This window comes from Neoarius graeffei, chromosome 1, assembly GCF_027579695.1.
Source record: "Neoarius graeffei isolate fNeoGra1 chromosome 1, fNeoGra1.pri, whole genome shotgun sequence".
Classification (NCBI taxonomy): Eukaryota; Metazoa; Chordata; class Actinopteri; order Siluriformes; family Ariidae; genus Neoarius; species Neoarius graeffei.
In genome coordinates, this window is record NC_083569.1 from 58,447,466 (window position 1) to 58,472,397 (window position 24,932).

At 42.6% G+C, this 24,932-nt stretch overlaps 1 protein-coding gene across 3 annotated transcripts in view; it reads right to left on the reverse strand.

Annotated features, from left to right (window-relative positions):
• Nucleotides 1-24,354, reverse strand: part of rap1gds1 (RAP1, GTP-GDP dissociation stimulator 1) — a 71,414-nt gene extending 47,060 nt beyond the window's left edge. For 2 of the 3 annotated variants that reach the window (XM_060935472.1, XM_060935452.1), the window contains exons 1-3: nt 23,981-24,354; nt 7,811-7,921; nt 3,013-3,135 (exon numbers count right to left, since the gene is read on the reverse strand). In XM_060935472.1, the coding sequence (XP_060791455.1) occupies nt 3,013-3,135; nt 7,811-7,921; nt 23,981-23,990 (244 nt within the window). In that variant the 5' untranslated portion in view covers nt 23,991-24,354. The remainder of the gene's footprint in view (nt 1-3,012; nt 3,136-7,810; nt 7,922-23,980) is intronic. The other variant, XM_060935462.1, reaches the window with a different exon arrangement.
• Nucleotides 24,355-24,932: the final 578 nt, after the last annotated feature.

The window sequence follows — 24,932 nt, forward strand, 5'->3', positions numbered from 1 at the left end:
ATCTGGGTTTAGCTGAGCATTTAGACTGCCTAAATCCAAATTTCTTCAGGAGCGAGACTCTGTGAGACTCGTCCTTTAGTGAAGATCTCCAGCAGTCTAGACAGACTGCCACGATGTCCTGTCTGCACTTTGGGAACTAAGAGTCTGCTCAAATCTTCAAAGCCTTCAGATTATACTCTTAGAACAATACCCCAAAAGAATATTATCATTTATTTAATTATTCTGTGTGGAATTAATCATATAATACAACATCTTTCCTACAGGTTACTGGGGGTGAACCTAAATTAACAGGAGGTTTCGGTACATTTCTAGATTATTATTATTATTATTATTATTATTATTATTAAATGCTCAATCCTGACCTGTCAGAGAAAGTTGGGCAATTTTCTGGTTAATGTTTTAAACAGCACAGTTCTGACAGCAGTATCAGCTGCAACGTTTATATTGATACACTCCAATACATCATCATTTCTACAGTAACAACTTACACAGGGACTGTATGGCGGACGCAGCATAGAAGGTGCCTGAGGTTTTAAATGTGTGTAATCATTGATATGGGGGCGGCACAGTGGTGGAGCGCTGTCGTCTCACAGCAAGAAGGTTCTGGGTTCGAGCCCAGTGGCCTTTCTGTGTGGAGTTTGCACGTTCTCCCTGTGTCTGGGGGAAACCGAAGGAAACCCATGCACAGTCCAAAGACATGCAGGTTAGGCTAACTGGTGGCTCTAAATTGACCGTAGGTGTGAATGCGAGTGTGAATGATTGTTTGTTTGTCTCTATGCCCATGTTTACATTAGACCGTATCAGCGGATCAGATTAACGTTTTTAAATCGATTAGCGTGCACACAGCAACAGCAATACACGATTTGCGTGCACACAGCAACACCAATACACGGATACGCTCGGCTCCGCAGGCATCCTGCGCTCCAAATCACTCCGCCCTGAACAGCGAGTGCCCTCTGGAGGGTGCGCACTCCGGCCTTGCGCAGCTCACAGAGCGCGCGAGTGAAGTGCACAACCACTGATTCGGGACTGAGCCGCTGTGTGTGTGATCCCAGCGCATATCACTTACCACTTGCAAGTGGAAGGATGGCAAGCCTAAAGACAATCATAACTACACAATGGGCAGTATTTGCATCAGTATTTGCAGTATTTTCATACTTTTATACTCTTTAATGAAAGGTGATACAAGGCGGAAGTCCGCGCCGTTTTTCAGCAGTCGCGTCACATGACCAACGCCAGCGAATCAGGAAGGTGGATGTCACAGTGACGTTGTCCAATGACGACGCCAGCTAGAGCTCAGCACAGCGTATCCGCGTATCTGCGTATTCTCAATGTTTACACAGCACCAGACCAGACATGATCTAAATTGAATACATGGACCCTGGCGGATTCCCGTTTCCCGGCGTTTCCAGGCGGTTTAATGTAAATGGACAGTGCATCCGCGAAGAAAACGAGACAGATACGGTCTAATGTAAACTTGGCCTATGTGTCAGCCCTGTGATGATCTGGCGACTTGTCCAGAGTGTATCCCACCTCTCGCCCATAGTCAGCTGGGATACGCTCCAGCTTGCCTGTGACCTTGCACAGGATAAGCGGCTACAGATAATGGATCATTGATATGGTGAAGACAATGTATATTTAGCATTTTGTAAGGAGTCACTGGTGTCAGCAGTAAAGCTGTAACTGTTCCAACATGGGAAAGTCTTCTGGATGGAGGGCTTGGCAGTTTCTCCAGAACACGACAAGCTGCATTCACTCATTCTCTCTCATTCTCTTAAAAGAGAGGCTGGTGAGGGACCATTTATAGCAGTTACAACATAAAAGGTGAAAAACGGGACCAACTTGTTCTGTGGACATTCCACAATATTACATGTGGACAAAAAATTATAATGTGGTGTTCTTTAATTAATAACAATTTATAATCATTGGAAAATAAGTGTGGTATAAGAGGAATAAAAACACTTTGGAATATGCCGTTATTTGAAAATAATCAACCTAAGAGCTACGAATGTGACACGACAGTCTGCATCCCACCAACGTGTTGATTATCTTCCTCTAAATCATGGCCGGTCCAGTTTTATTTTGTACATATCTTAAGAAAATCAGCTGACGTTTAAAGTAAAAGAGACCCATGATCTAGATGTTCCTGGCAGAGAAGGAGGGGTCACAGCCCATATGATGCCAGACTAAGAACAATAGCTGAACAGACAAGAAAAGATTGATACAACTATAAAGCAGAGATGATTTAATAATAAATTATTGCATTAGCATTTCTAATCTACATTTGTTTTGAGATTAATCCAGGCTTCATTATCATTATTAACTAGTATCTATGAATAATCCAAAATTAAAGAACCGATTAGGGCTACTGCATACTCTCTCTAACTGTAGCCGAAAACTGACAAATAAGTGGGCTACAAATGCACAATAAGTTATCATCTCATTATCTGTAGCCGCTTTATCCTTCTACAGGGTCGCAGGCAAGCTGGAGCCTATCCCAGCTGACTACGGGCGAGAGGCGGGGTACACCCTGGACAAGTCGCCAGGTCATCACAGGGCTGACACATAGACACAGACAACCATTCACACTCACATTCACACCTACGGTCAATTTAGAGTCACCAGTTAACCTAACCTGCATGTCTTTGGACTGTGGGGGAAACCGGAGCACCCGGAGGAAACCCACGCGGACACGGGGAGAACATGCAAACTCTGCACAGAAAGGCCCTCGCCGGCCAGGGGGCTCGAACCCGGACCTTCTTGCTGTGAGGCGACAGTGCTAACCACTACACCACCGTGCCGCCCGCACAATAAGTTATCAAAATAAATTCTGGCTGTGTTGCCAAATAGACCAATATCTTTTACAGAGCCCAGGACATTCCCCCCCCCTCAGTAGGACAGGAAAGAGAATACAACTCAAAGTTGCCAACAAGTAGCTATTTCTCTATTACAGGTAGATTGTTCAGCAAAGCACAGTTCGGTTCATCCTGAAGCAGGATTAAGAGTCCTCACCGTTTTTGGCCACCTCCGCGATGATATTGGCTACTTTGGGTGTGCAGGAGTTCTGAGTGGCCAATAAAGAAGGCATCAAGGGAAGAACACCCATCTCCTGGATTTTTCCACTGGCTTCCACATCTGGAAATAAAGAAAGATTAATGAGGAGGAATTAATCTTAGGACTTTGTAATATAAAAATCACATCATAATCATGTAATGTGAAATTTTATTTATACTTCCTATTAATACCTATTAACATCTCATCTCATTATCTCTAGCCGCTTTATCCTGTTCTACAGGGTCGCAGGCAAGCTGGAGCCTATCCCAGCTGACTACGGGCGAAAGGCGGGGTACACCCTGGACAAGTCGCCAGGTCATCACAGGGCTGACACATAGACACAGACAACCATTCACACTCACATTCGCACCTACGGTCAATTTAGAGTCACCAGTTAACCTAACCTGCATGTCTTTGGACTGTGGGGGAAACCGGAGCACCCGGAGGAAACCCACGCGGACACGGGGAGAACATGCAAACTCCACACAGAAAGGCCCTCGCCGGCCACGGGGGCTCGAACCCGGACCTTCTTACTGTGAGGCGACAGCGCTAACCACTACACCACCGTGCTGCCACCTATTAACATATTACAGAAATCTCTATCAATAAAGACCTGCTCGGCATGGTGGTGTAGTGGTTAGAACTGTCGCCTCACAGCAAGAAGGTTCTGGGTTCGAACCCAGCGGCCGACGAGGGCCTTTCTGTGTGGAGTTTGCATGTTCTCCTGTGTCTGCGTGGGTTTCCTCCCACAGTCCAAAGATATGCAGGTTAGGTTAACTGGTGGCTCTAAATTGACCGTGAGTGTGAATAGTTGTTTGTGTCTATGTGTCAGCCCTGCGATGAGCTGGCGACTTGTCCAGGGTGTACCCCACCTCTCGCCCATGGTCAGCTGGGATAGGCTTGACCCCGCATGGAATAAGCGGTTACAGACAAAAAACAAACAAACAAACAAACAAACAAAGACCTGCTTCACTTCAACTATAAAGTCCAAAAAAAATTAAAAATCAGACCATCATACACTGCAACCGTTATAACAAACTCCCTTACTACAACCTTTCACATACAAACAAACTCATTTTGTGTCCTCCAGCTTTAGTGACAATGAGTCGGAGTCTTTAAAATAATAATTTTAAAAAAAAAAACAACAAACACACACATTGAGCTATAGACTCCTCTTCCACCAGAAACAAACAATAAGTAATCAAGTCCGCAGTCAAGTTAACAATACATGTTAACACCATGAAGTCTTTACTCTGTAAGCATTGTCGTCATGACTACTCATCATGTCTACGCACGTTGGCACTCTGATCGTGTGCGCAGCACCATTAAGACTAATCACCACACACCTGTTCTGGATTTGAGCACAATCACAGCACACGCTTATAAGGACTCCCTAAACACACAGGCTTTACAAAGTATACACGCTGTACCTAGCGTCTCATTACCAAACCTTTGTTTGGCGTATTGCGTTACTGGTTTTAACTTGCTTTTGTATTTTGGACTTTGTGACTACCTCCGATATTCTATTTGTGCCTTGCTCGACTATTGCCCGTTCCACAACCCTGCCTTTGTTTTACGTTTTTGAACTGTTTGCCAGCCCATTTTTAAATAAACACTCTTCCTCCAATTACATCCATCGTTTGCCTCCATTAATTGACACTCGTAAAAGCAAGATACTCTCTTGCCGCTTTTCCACTACCAACGCGGCTGAGTTGGGCTGAGCCGTGCCGTGCTGAGTCGAGCTGAGTGGGGCTGTTGGAGTTGCATTTCGACTACAACCGCGCTGAACCGTGCTGGCTGGAAGTGGGTGGACACATTGGGTGGACATCACGTGATGTCGTTAGGCGGCGCAAACAGTGACATCAGTGAGCTTTTAAGCGGTAGTCTCACAACCCGGAGAGTAAACAATAAACATGGAGGACATGGAGTCATTAGTGTTGCTGGTCTTGGTGCTGTGGCTTGTTGTCACCGACAACGCCAACAGATACTGGCAAGAGCGTATAGATGAGGCGAGGCGCATAAGGCTTCAGAAAGAGATGTAATTCTTCTTCTTCCGGGTTTACGGTGTTTACAGATCCCAGCATGCTCGCGGGGCGTGTGTGGGCATGTGAGGACACTCCTCCTCACCAATCAGTGCACAGGGGAGTGTCTGCTCACGCCCCTAGCCTCACTCAGCTCGGTTTGGCTCGCTTCAGCCCTACTCCAAAACCGTGCGAGTTTTGGGGGCTGAGCAGGGCTGAAGCGAGCTGAGTCGTGCTGTTCTTCGGTAGTCGAAACGCGAGCCGTGTCGGGCTGAAGTGAGCTGAAAAAGGGTAGTGGAAAAGGGCCATCTGTCAAACTTCATATCCTGGACCGTCTAAAGCGTGATGAGAATGCAATAAACTTGTCTAAAGAATATGGCATCCTGAAAATTTCAACTTTTAAAGCAAAAGAGCTGCAAGACTTCGTCCATAACTGCAAATCAACATGATGGGGTAAAAAGAAAGCTGATGTGGCAAGCAGATGATGGCGAGTGCGACTTATTTCCTTTACTTCAGAAATATGCAAGTGAATTAAGCGTAAACATAAATTAAACACAGTTGGTCTTGTTTTACATAAGAAGTTGGTGTGACAAGTAGGTTTATTTCAATATTCTGAACTTTTCAGTATAACAAACTATTTGGACGTCCCCCAAAGAGTTCGTTATAGCAGGGTTGCAGTGTACTGTGCATAAGCTGTGACTAATTAGTGACTAACATGCAGAAGTGGTAAGGGTCAGTTTCACTCTTCCTTCCCTGGCACGATCATTATTCATAAGCGCTCTGTGGATCAGTACAGCAGCACCTCTCGGACCTCAGAAAGCCTACAGCATTCAGCAAGTACATTCATCAGAAGAATGAACATGGTGAGAAATCAGTCCCTTTTCCAGCATACAGTGCCTTGCAAAAGTATTCATACCCCTTGAACTTTTTCCACATTTTTCCACCTTACAACCACGAACTTAAAAGTTTTTTATTGAGATTTTATGTGATAGACCAACACAGAGTAGCACATAATTGTGAAGTGAAATGAAAATGATAAATGGTCTTCAAAATTTTAAACAAATAAAAATCTGAAAAATGTGATATGCATTAGTATTCAGCCCCCTTGCGTCAATACTTTGTAGAGCCACCTTTTGCTGCAATTACAGCTGCAAGTCTTTTGTGGTATGTCTCTACCAGCTTTGCACATCTAGACAGTGAAATTTTTGCCCATTCTTCTTTGCAAAATAGCTCAAGCTCAACCAGATTGGATGGAGGGCGTCTGTGAACAGCAATTTTCAAGTCTTGCCACAGATGCTCAATGGGATTTAGGTCTGGACTTTGACTGGGCCATTCTAACACATGAATATTCTTTGATCTAAACCATTCCATTGTAGCTCTGGCTGTATGTTTAGGGTCATTGTCTTGCTGGAAGGTGAATCTCCTTCCCAGTCTCAAGTCTTTTGCAGCCTCCAACAGGTTTTCTTCCAGGATTGCCCTGTATTTAGCTCCATCCATCTTCCCATCAACTCTGACCAGCTTCCCTGTCCCTGCTGAAGAAAAGCATCCCCATAGCATGATGCTGCCACCACCATGTTTCACAGTGGGGATGGTGTGTGCAGGGTGATGAGCAGTGTTAGTTTTCCGCCACACATAGCGCTTTGCATTTAGGCCAAAAAGTTCAACTTTGGTCTCATCTGACCAAAGCACCTTCTTCCACATGTTTGCTGTATCCCCTACATGGCTTCTGGCAAACTGCAAACGGGGCTTCTTATGCCGGTCTTTCAACAATGGCTTTCTTCTTGCCACTCTTCCAAAAAGGCCAGATTTGTGGAGTGTACGACGTGTAGTTGTCCTGTGCACAGATTCTCCCACCTGAGCTGTGGATTTCTGCAGCTCTTCCAGAGTGATCATGGGCCTCTTGGCTGCTTCTCTGACCAGTGCTCTCCTTGCTCGCTCTGTCAGTTTAGGTGGACGGCCATGTTTTGGTAGGTTTGCAGTTGTGCCATACTTTTTCCATTTTTGAATGATGGATTGAACAGTGCTTCTTGAGATGTTCAGAGCTTGGGATATTTTTTTTTATAACCTAACCCTGCTTTAAACTTCTCCAGAACTTTATCCCTGACCTGTCTGGTGAGTTCTTTGGTCTTCATGATGCTGTTTGTTCTTCAGTGTTCTCTAACAAACCACTGAGGCCTTCACAGAACAAGTGTATTTATGCTGAGAGTAAATTACACACAGTAGGACTCTATTAACTAATTAGATGACTTCTGAAGGCAATTGGTTGCACTGGATTGTATTTAGAGGTATCAAAGTACAGGGGGCTGAATACTAATGCACACCACATTTTTCAGATTTTTATTTGTTTAACATTTTGAAGACCATTTATCATTTTTGTTTCACTTTACAGTTATGTGCTACTCTGTGTTGGTCTATCACATAAAATCTCAATAAAAAACTTTTAAGTTCATGGTTGTAAGGTGGAAAAATGTGAAAAAGTTCAAGGGGTATAAATACTTTTTCAAGGCACTGTACATTTAAAAAATAAAATACTGCCGATCAGACCATTACACTGAAAGATGTCCATCTCACACTTTTTCAAATGGCAGTACACAATATCCTAATTGTCAAATCATCCACAATGTACAAGCAGGACTTCCTTCATGTCTGACACCATCCTAAAACGCAAAACATGTGAATAAACATGAGACTGTGTAATAAAGGGCTGCTTTAACATAGGGGGCGGACATGCTTACTGTTCTGGGCCAAAGCTTTGAGCAGGCAGTCCAGGCAACTCTCCACACTGTCTGATGTACTGTCCGCTGAGGACAGCTTCAGCATCTTCAGGGCTTCGCTTAGATTATCTGCTAAGAGAACACAATTCAGAGCAGTTATTTTTAAAATAAATAAAAAGCACCAGTCTCATGAATCAGTCTTATAACTAAACACAGGCAAGAACTACCTAATTTTACAGGAAGAGGCCACTCAGTGTTCGAAATACCCGTCTGCAGTCTGCATTTTGCAGAATGATTTTCAAGATTGCAGAAGAAAAATTAAACAACCTGCAATTTTGCAGAATGAAAAAAAAAAAAAAAAATCAGGCTCGGGATTCAATGGTTCTCAATTTAGCAAACTAGTGGTGCTGTAAATAAACTGAAACCTGTGCCGCGCGAACCTGACGGCGTTTTCCAGGTCAAAGTTGAGCAATATTTACGTAATACCGACGAAAGGCGACGACAACCAAATAAGGGCAGTTGCCATGTTCTGATGTAAGATTTCGTCACTTTTAATACCCGCCGGGAGGACCCGACAACTACCTCGGCAGCGTTCGGCAGTTTCCACCATGCATCTCCCAGAATTCAATGTGGCACAACAAACATGGCTCCCAAGAAGAGGACTGTTTCTTCGGGGCAAGAGTCCAACAAAAACACCAAGAAAACAAGGATGATTTTGTCGTGTCTCGGCAAAACCAGCAGCCAGCGTGACTCCAGCAACAACAGCGACAGATCGCGCGTCCGCAAGGGTAACAAAAATGAAGACGGTCGCTGTTATAGTTGGATGGATGGATGGATGGACAGATGGATGGATGGATGGATGGATGGATGGATGCATGCATGCATGCATCCATCCATCCATCCATCCATCCATCCATCCATCCATGTAAATTGTATAGGTTTGTATATATTGTATTGCTGAATCATGCAAAATTATACTGATATTATATCCCTTTTGAAGACAGCAACAGTATTTTACCTTTATTCATAGATACTTTTGAATATTTTGTTTTCTCATACCAAGCTACACCAATACATGTTTTGTGTACATGTTCTTTTTTTTTTTTTTTTACTAGTGCTGTCTTGCCTGTGGTGCAGACTAGCACAAAGTAAAACAGTTGCCCTGTAAGACAAAGCTCATAGGTTCAGTTCTGTAGCTCTCAGTTCTGCCGTGATTAGTTTGTACCCAGTTCTCTGTTGTTAGTTTAGAGCAGCGAAGCCCCTGCAGTCGTTCTCAGTTCAGTTCATGACCTTGCACTTTAGAAGCCAGGCAAACACAATGAACCCAAACGTCTTTCCATTTGCCAGTTGGGTTTTATTCCTTAATGGCATCAATTCTTTGCGTCATCGTAAGATGCAACAGTGTAGAATTGAAACCTTGCTTTCAATTTAAAACTACAGGTTGCAGATGCAAACACTGAATGAAGTACCGTACATTTTGGGTAACAATCTATTGTTCAAGCTAGAAACTTAATCTTGACAAAATGTAACATGAAAATGAATGCATTGTTTCCTGAAGAACAGTTGTGTTCTATTTTTTATTGTGGTGATCCCTTTATTAGTATGTTGTGTGGAAGGATAATGTGTGTGTGTGATAACTAGTACATTTATGAATGAGTTGGTATATTTCAAGTTGTAGTAGCCCGTAGTGTCAGGGCGAGGGGGATGAAAGACCTGTGGAGGGATCATGGAATGATAACTTTGCTGCAGAGAAGGATCTGTGAAGACTGAAATTAAAAAAATAGTGAGAGAATAAAGAATTACAGTAATGCTAGGAGTTGTAAAGCTAGATATGATGTAAATATAGGCATTATTAGGTTGAGAAGGGTGTAGTATGGAGGCTTGTGTATTTGCAGAAAATATTTCCAAATTGCAGAACACTGGAAAAAAGTATTCCGACCACTGCCACTGGAATGACACTGCAATTACTCTCCACTAACCGTTTGAAACAAAACTCTCTAATGCTTCTGTTGAGGCCATAAGCTTCTTTTCCAATCCGCCGACATCCAAAGCAACTCATTTTCTATCCTTCAAGCCAACGGGTGCGACCAGATCACCTTTCAACTCCCATTTTCACTTAGTACAATTCCACTCCAGATGCAGTGAAGACGCCAATGAGGGTGCCAAGTCAACACTGGAAAAGTGAACTTGTATGCTGAACTAAATATCTAATTAAAAGGCAAAAAAAAAAAAAAAAGTTTTCCCCATTTCATGATATTAACATCTCTAATGCTTCCCAAGTTCTCATATTGTGTACAGACTCAGTCATTATCTACAGAGAGTTTAAGGAAAATCTGAGAGTGTCAGGTCTCATAAATTGTTTTAATAGAGAAACGAATAAATAACAATAACATTGAATTATAGTTAACACACGACCAGGAAGTGCAATTTATCATTTCACCGTTTCATAAGCTGGAAAAAAAGTCATATGTGCACTGAACACTACACTTCTTACAGTTTTATACAGAAACCACAGTATTATTATATTGTACAGTGGATCAAAGGAATGCTCCTCAAAATACTGCTGCTTCATGCCAAAAATATATATATGTGTTCCGTATATTTATGCTGCATACTGAGAAGACTTTCAATTTTCTTTAAAGCTACTGTTCCCAATTCTACCAATGCAAATGCAATTTGGCTGACAGGCAGATTTTACGAGATGAAATCAAGTGTTCACTGAATACACTGAAAGGCAAAAATGCTGATGCAGTGTACAGAGTACCACGTTCCCATGTTAACTCGCTTCCAGCCCTAGCTTCATATCTACCCAGAAGGGTATGGGGAAGGAGTATTAATCACAACTTTTTAAAAAATAGGTACCCTGTGGGTCCATGTGGCTACCACTTATTAATAAAATTGTTTTCTGATCACGTCCATATAGTAATGAACAATTTAAAAATTACAGAAGTAAAATATACCAAGTGTCTGTACGTTATATTATTTTACTCTTACCTCTTACAGTTTTCGAAACTGAAACCTCCGAACTGAGGCTGACATACAAACGCGGTCGCCATGACCCAAACTATTATTTCCCGGAAATGACCCGGCGCTAGAGCTCAGTGGTCTCAATGCTCTTTTCGACAACTTCTTGTAACAACTCAGAAGTGTGTCGCATCGACATCACACATGGGACCACTGGCCGAAGAAGGCAAGGAAAGGGGGACAACCTGGAGTACATTTTAAAACAGGAACACACTTTCCCTCTGTAACAAGCATAAACATGTCTGAAATCGATTTCTTTACTGTAGTCCATTTATTTCGAATGGTGAACCGAATTGTATACGCTCACCGGACATTTTAATCGGAACACTTGTATGCGTATGTGCACACTTTGTTACACTCATTCTTACATTCTTAAAACACTATGACATATGGCCCTTTTCCACTACCCTTTTTCAGCTCACTTCAGCCCGACACGGCTCGCGTTTCGACTACCTCAGAACAGCACGACTCAGCTCGCTTCAGCCCTACTCAGCACCCAAAACTCGCACGGTTTTGGAGTGGGGCTGAAGCGAGCCAAACCGAGCTGAGTGAGGCTAGGGGCGTGAGGAGACACTCCCCTGTGCACTGATTGGTGAGGAGGAGTGTCCTCACATGCCCACACACGCCCCGCGAGCATGCTGGGATCTGTAAACACCGTAAACCCGGAAGAAGAAGAATTACGAATTACGAGAATTACGAAGCCTTATGCGCCTCGCCTCATCTATACGCTCTTGCCAGTATCTGTTGGCGTTGTCGGTGACAACAAGCCACAGCACCAAGACCAGCAACACTAACAACTCCATGTCCTCCATGTTTATTGTTTACTATCCAGGTCGTGAGACTACCGCTTAAAAGGTCACTGATGTCACTGTTTGCGCCGCCTAACGACATCACGTGACGTCCACCCACTTTCGCTAACTCCACCCAATGTGTCCACCCACTTCCAGCCAGCAGAGTTCAGCGCGGTTGTAGTCGAAATGCAACGCCAACAGCCCCGCTCAGCTCGACTCAGCCCAACTCAGCACGGCACGGCTCAGCCCAACTCAGCCGCGTTGGTAGTGGAAAAGCGGCAATAGTGGCTACAGCCTCCATGTGAGGCAGCAGCCAGAAATATTCACTGTTATGCATCCATTTAAGATGTTTCACTATTACATATTTTCTGTAAGAAAAATAATAATAATTAAACAAACACAATTCCATTAGCACACCATCACTGAGGCTACATCCACACGACAACGAGATTTTTTTTTTTTAAATATCGCGTCCACATGGGCAATGGATCAGTAAAATATCAGATTCATATGGCAACGCAACGCTTGCTGAAAACGATGCAATACACATGCCACACCTTGTTCTTTTTCGAACAATGTGCGGTGTTTTGTAATGTCTTAGCTCTTTATTTATTAAATTTTTTGGTCACTTTCTTGTTTTCTTTCTTTTGTACGTACAAATAGTTACATACATTTTTTTATACATGTTCAAAATAAAAAATAAATTCAATTCAATTCACCTCTACGTGCGCTGTAAGACGGTCCCATCGGAGACACCAGAACAATAGAAGTAGGACGCATGCGCATGTAACGGGTTTATTTTTTTCCACTTGCCATTGTGTGTAGTGGTGGGGAAATTCTGTGCTGGCCCTTTAAGAGCGCAGGTAGTTATGGGAACGAGGTGCTGGCCTCTTTCAGTTCGTTTTGGAAATGTAAGCGCCAATGCCACTGGACGTTTGCAGCCCATCCTCAGCAGTGTATTTGTGTCTCATTTCTTCAGAATAAAAAGACTGGTGAACAACACAACGCAACGTCTGTTACACACATAAACGCCTTCTTCTACCCGGCGTGAAGCACTCACAGGAACAAACACACAACAACAAGAAGAAGATGGCTGCGACTACGCGAGGAAATCGTGCCTTCTGTGTGTACAAATTAGTTTTATTAGTGTGCATAGTTTTATATAACTTAATTTTCTTAGTGTGTGTGAACATTTTGAAAAAAATTTTTATATAATTTATATAACTTTTTATATTGTGTGTGAACATTTTGAAAAGCAGTCTTATCCAATAAAAAAAAAGAAATTCAAGAAATGGTTCAGTTACTTGTTTATTTAAAAGAAAAGCTGTATACAAAAGTGAATGCAATGCAGTGGTTCATACAAAACAGTCTGTTGAAGGGTCCTCTGACTCTTTTCCCCTCTGCCTCCATTATAGTCAGGTAACTGTTGCTTTGTGTGGAAGGCTGGACTTTCTGTTCATCAAAGCAGGTGTAAATTGTCTGTCTGGCAGGTCAGTCAGGTTAATCTGTAAACAATTTCTGTTGTTACGAATGATGCGTGCGAGAGTGCTGCTTGTTCTAGTCATGTGGTTGTGACGTCATCGTAAACAAATCCGTTCTACTCATCCAGATGACTTCGCAATGGCGCCGTTGCCAGATTTTTTCACTCTGGAACCCGTTCTCAAAAGATTTCGTTTTGGGGCACCCAAAACGCCGGTGCCGTGTGGACGCCAGGCCGAAACGATAAACAATCTTATCAGATTCACCTGAATCCGTTGCCGTGTGGACAGGGCCTGAGAATGTAAACAATGATATGACTGGAAACGTGAAACCAGCTTTCACCACAAACCATGGGAAAATTTAGACAATCAGGAAAAAGGTGGAGTGGTTTTCCTGTTGGAAACTGGTGTACAGAAGTAGGATTGATCTGACCGCACTCAGATTCTAAATCCTTTGGCCAGCTAAATGTACAAAGTAGAGGTGTAAACATTAGGCTTGTATCCACACAATACAATTTTGATTCTTCAGGCAACTATTTGATATTTCGTGATATCACTGATACTAGGGCTGTGCGATGTCTCCTTAATTGGCATCGACGATGTTTACAGTGAAACATCGTGATGGACGATCATATCATATCGTGGGCGGGGGGGGGGGGGGGGGGGGGATTTTAATTCCACATTATTAAATATATTATTATTATTATAAGTATACTCATCCGAGGCTTTGGCACGTAAAGAAAAAAAAGGCGCTAGGTGATGTGGAATATTTGGCCTTGATAACGGATATGTGGTCCAGCTGCAACATGATGCCCTATATGTCAGCTACCGTACATTATGTGGACCGAGAGTGGGCAATGCAGTCCAAATGCCTGCAGACGAGTTTCATGCCAGAGACACATTCAGCGGACCATTTAGAAGACGCATTGCGCGAGACACTTGCCGAATGGAAAATAGAGGAGAAAAAGATCGCCTGTATAACAACGGGGCGAATATTGTCGCAGCCATCAGGCAATTGAAATGGCCGTGGTTAAGTTGTTTTGGGCACAATTTGAACCTGGCCATAACCAACTCGCTTGCGCAACAGAGGGCCAGTACAGACCGAGCGTTTGGAGTTTGCCGAGCAGTCAACACTGCGTTTGCGCACAGCAGGCTTCAGAGAAATGAGCTGCGCAAAGCGCAGGTGGAAATGAACCTCCCCGAGCACTCACTGATCACGGCAAGATATTAATCAGCTCTAACAATGAAAGACTAGTATTCAAACTATGAGAAGAAACTACACTTAAGCTATTACTCATTGTTTATTTACACCATATCAATTGAAGATGCGTTTCGGCCTTTAGTGCGCACTTGAACGCGCTAATTTCTCCAATTTATTAGTGTTTGAATTATTGCACCAGCTTTTAAAATCATGATTTAATATTGTTTTTTTTTTTTTTTTTTTTTACTGTCTTTATATTTGTCAGAATCACCTTCATTCTTCCATTTGGGTTGACATTATGGCTTAGAGTGGACCATTTTGTGTCTGAAAGTAGGCCTATTTACCAGATTAAAGTTATTTGACTTCTGCCGAAGTCTGCGCTTCACTGCCGTTTGATAAGGTGCAATATTTCCCGACTGAAGTCGTTAATAGTGGCTATTTATTTGAACAACATGACAAATTTTACATTAAAAGTATAGTGTAGGCTAAAAAATGAAGTCAAAATTTATTATTAGTAGCATACTGTATTTGTGTAACCACATGTTATGTTCACTAGCACGTCCCTGCACCATAGCCTACGTGAACAAGCGGTAATAGGATATTACTTTATAATGATTTATATAATTATGTATTTATAATTATATGTTATATAATATATTTATATATTAAACAAAACTAACTAACTAAACTAACAAAAACTAACTTTTTAGGTTAAACAGGCCCAGATGATACCGTATCCGCATGTTTATGACAGGAGGGGGCGTGGTATCACGATGGTGGCTCTTCATCGTGATGGATGACCACCATCGTCGATGGACAATGGCATCATCTATCGGCACAGCCCTAACTGATACGATTTGATTTAATAGCCTCAATGATTGTGACCTGGGCTAGGACTACCATTATTTATGAATGATGACGATATGGAGAAGATCCACTTTAAAATTATCAGACTAATGGCCAAATCGCCTTGCTAGACTATGAAATAATTTACACCACAGTTTTATAATTACTGATTTTTACACTCTAGTTCAGCGTTTCTCAACCTTTTTTCAGTCACGGCACCCTTCAGAAGTATGCAAATTCTCAAGGCACCCCCATATAAAATACACGCAGTCACGCTGACCCCGGCAGTAACGTTGTGACATGGGAAAGGGGGCCGTGAGACAAATTTTGATGATGCATGAGGCGTCGATGATCTGCATTAGTGTAACTATCGTTTTTTGGAATTTTAATTCTATTTCAATGTTAGAATAATAATTTTTTGACGGCACCCCTAACAAAGCCAGACGGCACCCTGGTTGAGAAAGGCTGCTCTAGTTGACTGTCCTTTTTCTATAATAAAAGGATTTAGCAATCAGTTATAACTGATAATCGCTTTATGATTGTTGCCTTGATTCATGAGCCTTGGGTGGCGCATCCGAGACGAAGGCTGGGGGAGGGGGAACACTAATCACATTTTCAAGCAAGTCCTCTGTTTCATGCAGAGATGCACACATTAAATAAGCTGTTTCAGGCAAAAAAAAAAAAGACTCATGGAAATAATTAACACACATTTAAGAAAATTTCAAGAACATTGCAATATTCTATGTAAGGAAAACCTGCCAATAAAGATCTCTCAGACACGTTTAAGTCTCGCTATTAAATTAAATTAAAGATATGTAATAAACCTTGTATAACAAACCAGGAGAAATAACTACATCCAGGAGACACTATATAGGCAATGACTCCGTTATTTCAATAGGCATGACGACTCTACACGAGTCACTTGGACACAAGGGAAGCCAATTAAAATCATGTGAATGGCAACGCTGGGGACCACTTGTCACAAAGGAGGCATTAAAAGTGATGGATAAGTACAGAGACTATTAAGGTGCCTACTTCGGTCATCTTGGAGCTCAGGTCAGCAGGAACACTCAGCAGGTAACGAGAATAAGCAATGTTTCAAATGGCCTGTCAGGCTCCTTTATTACAAATGAAAAACCAGGTCTGAAAAAGTGCTACTGAAGCAATATCACACCCACAAGCCTGCGAGACTACAGACAGAGAGGCTAGACTTTACTAAACAATAAATAATAAAGTAAGCAAATGAAGGAGTTGAGAATTGCCATATGGTGAGGAGGCGGCTATTCACGGATAAGTGATGACAGAGAACACACTGCAATTCCTTCTAGTATTTTCTGATGAAAATAAATGGACATCAGCAAGCAGCTGTGCCAGTTTCACCCATTTCTGGGTAAAGTAGTAAATAAGTAAGCTTTAAAAATAACACATTTTTAGTCCAGCATCAGGCCAGATTTAAAAGAGAACTGAAGGCAGATTTTTCATCATCAAAATTCTATTTCTTATTTTATTAAATATCGGAATGCATTTTTGATAGCTATTTTGTCGCTGCTATAGCAAGTTATGAGTGTTTGAAATATGCTCTGTAATATACCAGTCCATATGTCAAAGCAATGGCCATAAAGGAGGTTCGTTGAGACCTGTGCGAGACGTTGTAGGACGGAAGTAAAACGTACAGCGGAAATCAAAGTGATCGACATCTGCCAGCGTTGTCAAAAGACACACGTGCGCCCTCTTTCAAATGCTGACGTAATCAAGCCGGAAGTTGTTTCTTTTGATAGCAATTGGGAAAGTTTGAAAAAAAAAGTAGGCAGTAATCGTCATTTAAACTCATTTTTGTGCAATATTTTGTTTGGAAAACAGTTTTCAAAATGGCGGCACGGACACCTGGCTGCCACTTCACGTTTCAAAGTCTCGCACAAGTCTCGTGAAGATCACGTGGATAAGCGACGCCTGCCGTGGACCAAACGAACTAAATTCAACGTGGCTAAAAACCGAATAGGCCGATAAGTATAATATTTAATTGCAATTAGTTGCCAATACGACTTGTCCAGGGTGTACCCCACCTCTCGCCCATAGTCAGCTGGGACAGGCTCCAGCTTGCCTGCGACCCTGTAAAACAGGATAAGCGGCTACAGATAACGAATGGATAGTTGCCAATGCGAGTCACGATATAAGGTTACTAAAAACCAAAAAGGTAATTGAATAACACGTTAATTAAGAAATAAAGCAAGTTTAAAAATGACTTCAGTTCTCCTTTAAAAGCAAAGAAACCAAATCACTCATCCATCACAGAGTTTCAAGGGTGCCTTACTTTGACACGAGTTTATAAACTTGGGCCCAATGTCAAAGCCATTGCTGGTACAATGACCAAATTGAAGTCACACATTTCCAATGGCAATATCATTCACACAAAGCCTGCAACATGTTACTTTAATCAACGTGATCATTTTTGCCTCGTGTCCTGCAGGGTACCAATAATTTTGGAGAACAGTGCACCATACATACATGGGGACTTGACATTTGGCTACTTTTTATTCTACTTTTACTGTAAACGGAAAAATTCAGCAATAACTATGCACAACAGTTAACGATACATTCCTGGAGCAACATCAAACATGCTGAATATAGTAATGCGTTTCAGATGCAGGTACTAGACAGGATTAAAGACTGGTATGTATGGGGGTTCAACAGGATTTCACTGGCAGAGCAATGCAGGTTTGCGTTGGGTCATGAAATATCGGTCATTATGGCCCATTTTATTTAAAGCATTGGGAACATGTCAGGGATCACTCTGTAGGACATGGCATACACATAGGTTAAGTGCATTTTCAGCCTCGTCTGATCCATTAAAACAAGACAAGACAACTGTTATGCCCTCAGAATCAGGGTTCTTTGCTTGATCCCAAACTGCAAGTGGCATACTGTCAGGCAGTGACGGGACACCTGAAATCCACTGCCAAATCTAATAATCACACTGATTTCAGGCCAACAAAGCATCAGGCTTAAAAGAAATCAACTTAAAAGGATCTGCTGAGGATAAAAAGACTGGTCTGGCTGTGCATGTACGCAACTGAGTGCGTGTACCAGATGCATAGAATTATCCGACAGGTTTGACCTTATAAGGACATTTAGCTGGTCTCCATGAGTAAAGATGCTTCTACAAAAACGCATTTCATTCATTCATCTTCAGTAACTGCTAGATCCTGGTCAGGGTCACGGTTGATCTGGTGCCTATCCCAGTAGCACTGGGTATGAGGGAGAATTCAACACAGTTGAGATGCCAGTTCTTCACCACAGAATACAAAAAAAAAAAAATCAAAAATCAACCAGCCAGCATGTTTCTGGACAGTGGGAGAAAACCCACAAACAATAACACAACATGCAAAACTAAAACACCGTGAGCAAACTGAGCTCAGGATCAAGCCTGAAGCACCGAGGCGCCAATTCTACCCACTGTGCCACCATTTTTACAAAAACTGCTGCTTTAATTTAAATTTTTAAATTATATCTAAAAAGCTAAACGGTTTCATTATGATTATGGAGATTAAGGTATTAAGGTTAGGGTTGAATGTAGGCATAAACGTGTCATTAATTTACTGACTAATAATTATGGCAATTGAAAATCCTCACAAGCATATTAAGACAAATCTATTGGAGTGATTGAATACACTGAAATGTACACTCCCTGGACACTTTATTAGGAACACCATCCAATACTGGGCAGAATCTCCCTTTGCTCTCAAACCAGCCTCAATTCAAGATGTTGGAAACATTCCTTTGAGATTCTGGTCCGTGTGGAGATGATCGCGTCACACAATTCAATTCCTGCAGATTTTGCAGGTGCACTTTCATGCTGTGAATCTCCTGTTCTACCACATCCCTAAGGTGTTCTACTGGATTCAGATTGGGTGACTGGGAAGGTCACTGAAGAACACTGAAGTCATCGTCATGCTCATGAAACCAGTTTGAGACTTTTGCTTTGTGACATGGTGCCTCATTATGCTGGAAGCAGCCAGTAGAAGATGGTAAATTGTGGCCATGAAGGGATGCACTTGGACAACAATACTCATAGCCGGTCACATTCAAGTGATGATTGGCTGATATTAACAGGCCCAAAGTGTGCCAAGAAAACATTCCCCACACATCATTACACCACCTCCACCAGCCTGGACTGTTGACACAAGGCAGGTTGGGTCCATGGATTCATGCTGTTGGTGCCAAATTCTGGCCCTATCCTCTGTGTGCCTCAGCAGAAATCGAGATTCATCAGACCAGGCTATATTTTCCAGTCTTAAACTGGACAGTTTTAGTGAACCTGTGCCCACTGCAGCCTCAGCATTCTGTTCTTAGCCGACAGAAGTGGAAGTGGTGTAGCACATGTAGCTGCCCCAAGGTTTGACATGTTGTGCATCGAGATGCTTTTCTGCTCACCACAATTGTACAGAGAGATTATCCGAGTTACTGTAGCCTTTCGGTCAGCTCGAACCGATCTGGTAATTCTCTGCTGACCTCTCTCAACAAGGCTTTTCCATCCACAGAACTGCTGCACCCCGAATGCTTTTTTCTTTATTGCACCATTCTGAGTAAACTTGAGAGACTGTGTATGAAAATCCTAGGAGATCAGCAGTTATAGAAATACTCATATCAGCCCATCTATCACCAACAATAATGCACAAAATATTCTAGTTTTTGCCCTTATTCTGAAGAGACAATATTCTTACCAACATGGCTCACGAAAAAAATGTATTTCACTAACATTCCCATTTACATGCAGACTGCAATTGTCTAGTTGGTTTCTGGACAACGCACAAAGCTGACTGTAAACAGGCAAGAGGCCACATGTCATAAACTGTCTTAAAATCCCCAACTAAGACTACGTTCAGACTGCACCCTGAAACGACCCATATCCGATTTTTTTGCCCATATGCGACCTGTATCCGATTTGTTATTGACAATCTGAACGACACAGATCCAATTTTTTCACATGCGACCCAGGCCGCTTGGATATGTGGTCCTAAATCCGATGCATATCCGATATTTTCACATGCGACTGCAGTCTGACCAGACAGGTCGCATTCATGCGACCTACACGTCATCAACAAGAGACAAACGTCACTATTCTGCGTTGGCTAATCCCGCCTCTTTGGTGGAAAACAACAACATTTATACAGTTTTCAGAATTTAAATAGACTTTTATAGAATTGATCAAGCTAATGGTGGATTTGGTAGGGACCTGGATGTTTATCTGTTAGCCTGATTAAATAAAACAGTTTCTATAACTGATTTATAACTTAAACCATCCTGTACCACATCGCCAGGTCTCGCCTCATCTCCATAGCAAACTGCACTGGTGTTTATGCACCTTGAGCCAGCGCTGAGAGAAGTTGCAGAATTCAGCTGGCTATAAACAATCTAAATAAATATTTATAAAAATGTAGAAAAAGTTTATTAATATGACGAAATAAATATGTGCAAATTATTAAGCCTGAATTAAGAGTTTGGTAATACAGCGGCCGTGTCCCAAATGACTGCCTACTGAAGCTCGAGTGCACTATATAGAGTTTAAAAATCCATTACTTCCTAGTAACATGTAGTGCACTTATATAGAAATTAGAGAGACATTTAGGAGTCAACCCTCGTTACCAGGCTACACGTTTTCATTTCAGTTCAGAAACAAAAACACACACGAGACGTCACACTTTAACACTAACCAGATAATTAAACAAACAAACAAAAAAAGAAAATCATTAAACATGAAGAGTGCGCTTTTTTTTGTTTACGCATTAGGTAGATGTGCTTATTACGTGTCAATTTGCGCATGCGGGACACTTTTGGGTCGTTCTCCGTTCATATTGGAGATCGCATACAAGTCTCATATAATTGGTAATGTGAACGGCCTAACAAAAAAATCGGATTTCACAACAAATCGGATATGGGTCGTTTCAGGTTGCAGTCTGAACGTAGTGTATGACACATGTTCCGAAAGCGCTGTACACATGTCTAAAGAATGCTCCAAAAACATGAATAACATCAGCATATTCCACGTCTTAATCAGAAAAAGGCCAAATTCAGAGTATCCAAACAGAATATGCAGTTTACATGACCTGTATCAAATTATGAATATCATCTTTGAAATAGTGAAATATATTAGTGTGCATGTAAATGTACTGAATCACATCACAGTTAAAATCAATGAGATCACATTTTTGCCCACTGATAGTTGACATGAACATTGCCTGAGGCTGCGAGCCTGTATCTGCATAAATTACACATTGCAATCCACATGACTGGCTGGTGAGGTAACTGCATGAACGAGTAGGTGTACAGGTGTTCCTAATACAGCGTTCAGTGAGAGTATATTGAAGTGACTGATCGGTGTACTTCAGTTCAGTCATAACAATAAAAACACTGAGAAGTGAACTGAATTACATTGATTATGTTGTTGCAGTGGCACCTGTCAAGGGGTGGGATATATTCGGCAGCAAGAGAACAATCTTGAAGTTGATGTGTTGGAAGCAGGAAAAATGGGCTAAGGATCTGAGTGACTTTGACAAGGGCCACATTTACCCCTTTTCCACCAAATCAGTTCCAGGGCTGGTTCAGGGCCAGTGCTTAGTTTGGAACCAGGTTTTCTGTTTTCACTGACAAAGAACTGGCTCTGGGCCAGAAAAACCGGTTTTTCTGGAGGAAAGAACTGCTTACGTCAGCGGGGGTGGAGTTGTTAAGACCAACAACAATAGCAAGACCACGAAAGGGCGCCATTTTTAAATAAGCGACGAGATATCATGGATGCAGTAAAGCAGCGGTCATCCATTATTGCTGTTGCTGCTTCTTCTTCTCCGTGTTGTTGTTGCTTCGATGTTCACGCCAAGGTTTATGCAAACGCAGTGACGTAACTAACGTATACAGTGACGTAATGACGTGGCTCCCCTTAGCACCCCGAGCTATAGAAAAGCAAGCAGGTTCTCAGCTGATTCGCAAGTTGAACGAGTTGTGAACCAGCAACAGCACTGAACCAGCCCTGGAACTGATTTGGTGGAAAAGGGGTATTTGTGATGGCGAGATGACTGGGTCTGAGTATCTCCAAAATGGCAAAATGTGGGGTGTTCCCGGTATGCAGTGGTTAGTACCTACCAAAAGTGGTCCAAGGAAGGACAATTGTTGAACCAGCGACAGGGTCCTGGGTGCCAAAGGCTCACTTATTCGCATGGAGCACAAAGGCTAGCCCATATGGTCCAATCCTACAGAAGAGCTACTGTAACACAAACTGCTGAAAAAGTTAATGCTGGCACCTTTCTGCTTTAGCCAGGATTAACTTTTTCAGCAGTTTGTACTACAGTAGCTCTTCTGTGGGATTGGACCATATGGGCTAGCCTTTGTGCTCCATGTGAATCAATGAGTCTTGGCTGCCCATGAACCTGTCGCCGGTTGTCCTTCCATGGAGCACTTTTGATAGGAACTAACCACTGCATACTGGGAACACCCCACAGGATGTGCCATTTTGGAGATGCTCAGACCTGGTCATCTAGCCATCACAATGTGACCGTTGTCAAAGTCACTCAGATCCTTACACTTGCCCATTTTTCCTGCTTCCAACACATCAACTTCAAGAACTGACTGTTCTTACTGTCAAATATATCCCACCCCTTGACAGGTGCCACTGCAACAACAACATCCATCCATTATCCTGTTCTACAGGGTCGCAGGCAAGCTGGATCCTATCCCAGCTGACTATGGGTGAGAGGCGGGGTACACCCTGGACAAGTCACCAGGTTATCGCAGGGCTGACACACAGACAGACACAATCATTCACACCTACAGTCAATTTAGACCCACCAATTAGCCTAACCTACATGTCTTTGGACTGTAGTGGAAAATGGAGCACCCAGACACAGTGAGAACATGCTAACTCCACACAGAAAGGCCCTCGCCAGCTGCTGGGCTCGAACCCAGGACCTTCTTGCAGTGAGGCAACAGCGCCAACCACTACACCACCGTGCCACCCCCACTGCAACAACAATCAATGTTTTTAATGCTATGGCTGATCAGTGTATATATTAAAGTGATTTATTTCAAGTAAATTATTGGTTGGTATGGTGTTTTAAAATAAAGCTGAGAGCCTTTCACCAGTCTCCTCTTTAAAGATCTCATCCAGAGAAGGATGTGTGCAGGGCGTGGATGAGTGTGACCTCTTTTAAACAGACTCACCAAGAGCTCTTTTTTCACATCCATTTTTCCCCCCAGGCTCGTTATGATCGCACGGCATCTCAAACGACATCCGATGCAAAAAGCTCCAGTATGAACCGAAGGGAGGATGAACACTGAAAGGGTCCGTACATCCGCAGTGATCCACCAAGACAGATCTGATCTGATCTGATCTAAGGGATGACTAACGGTACATAGTGACTCGATATATGTGATGGTGCCCATCACTGATGTCTGATCTCTCTCATCATCATCTCTGTTACGTACAGCACAGTGAAGCTTTGACAAAATTCATTATAGCGACCGAATAATCCAGGGTTTATTCTTGCACTAATCTGTTCTGCCCATGAGCATGTACAGTTAAACTGCTGCTTCATGTTTTCTCTCCTCCTCCTCCTCCTCCCTTGATGCTCTGACAGCCTCAGGAACAGAAACAAAACAAGCAAATGTGCCTAAATGGGGAAAAGACATGCAATCATTTCACCTTGGCTTTCTCATTGAAACAACAAACATCTCGAAGAAGTGCTGGCTTTCTCACTCGAGGCTCAACCGTTAAATAAATCCAATCACACCTTCTGAACCCAATCATCACATCACATCCCATCACATCCCATCCAGACTCAGAACAGACCAAAACAACACTTACCCATTTGCATGAGGGTCTTGTTGTCCTCTTGTATGATTTCAAGGCTCCTGTTTAAATGTATATATTCAACTCCAAGCAGGAGAGTGACAGAAGAAGCTTCACTAATGTTTATTATTATTATTCAGTTGGCTTGTCAGATGGATATCCGGTTAAGGCCCACCTTAACCCACGCTGCTGCTACACACACACACACACTGTCCACTCCGATTTAATAGTTAAATACTGAAACTCTCCGTACAGTGCATTAAAAAAAATCCCACCACCCAGCTATTCTGATATCTAAGGTTATGTGTTTCTATCCGTATAAATAAACCAACACAGACATGAAAATATCAGCCAGTCGGTATGCACTGTGCACTTCCTCCTGCCGGGAGCAGTCTGCTTTCAAAGCACCGACACAACCAGAGCAACGAGTCACCGCCTTTCTCACTGCTAATTGGCCAATTGGCCGCCACCGAGGTTCTCATCTCAACGCTGATTGGATACAAATAAAAATCTCGCGCACGGGCTACGCCTTTTACCCAACGTGATCCCGCCCCCCAGTTGGCCACTGTACTGTATGCAAGCAAGAACCGTCACAGCTGGTTCTGCGGTCCAGAGCAGAAAATAGGATTTATCAAACAGTTAACACACCCAATACATACGTATCCATTCTGAAATAGATTCATTTTAAATCTTGGATATTTATTATGCAGCTTTATGTTTACAGGGTCGCAGGCAAGCTGGAGCCTATCCCAGCTGACAACACCCTGGACAAGTCGCCAGGTCATCACAGGGCTGACACACAGACAACCATTCACACTCACATTCACACCTACGCTCAATTTAGAGTCACCAGTTAACCTAACCTGCATGTCTTTGGACTGTGGGGGAAACCGGAGGAAACCCACGCGGAGAACATGCAAACTCCGCACAGAAAGGCCCTCGCCGACCGCTGGGCTTGAACCCAGAA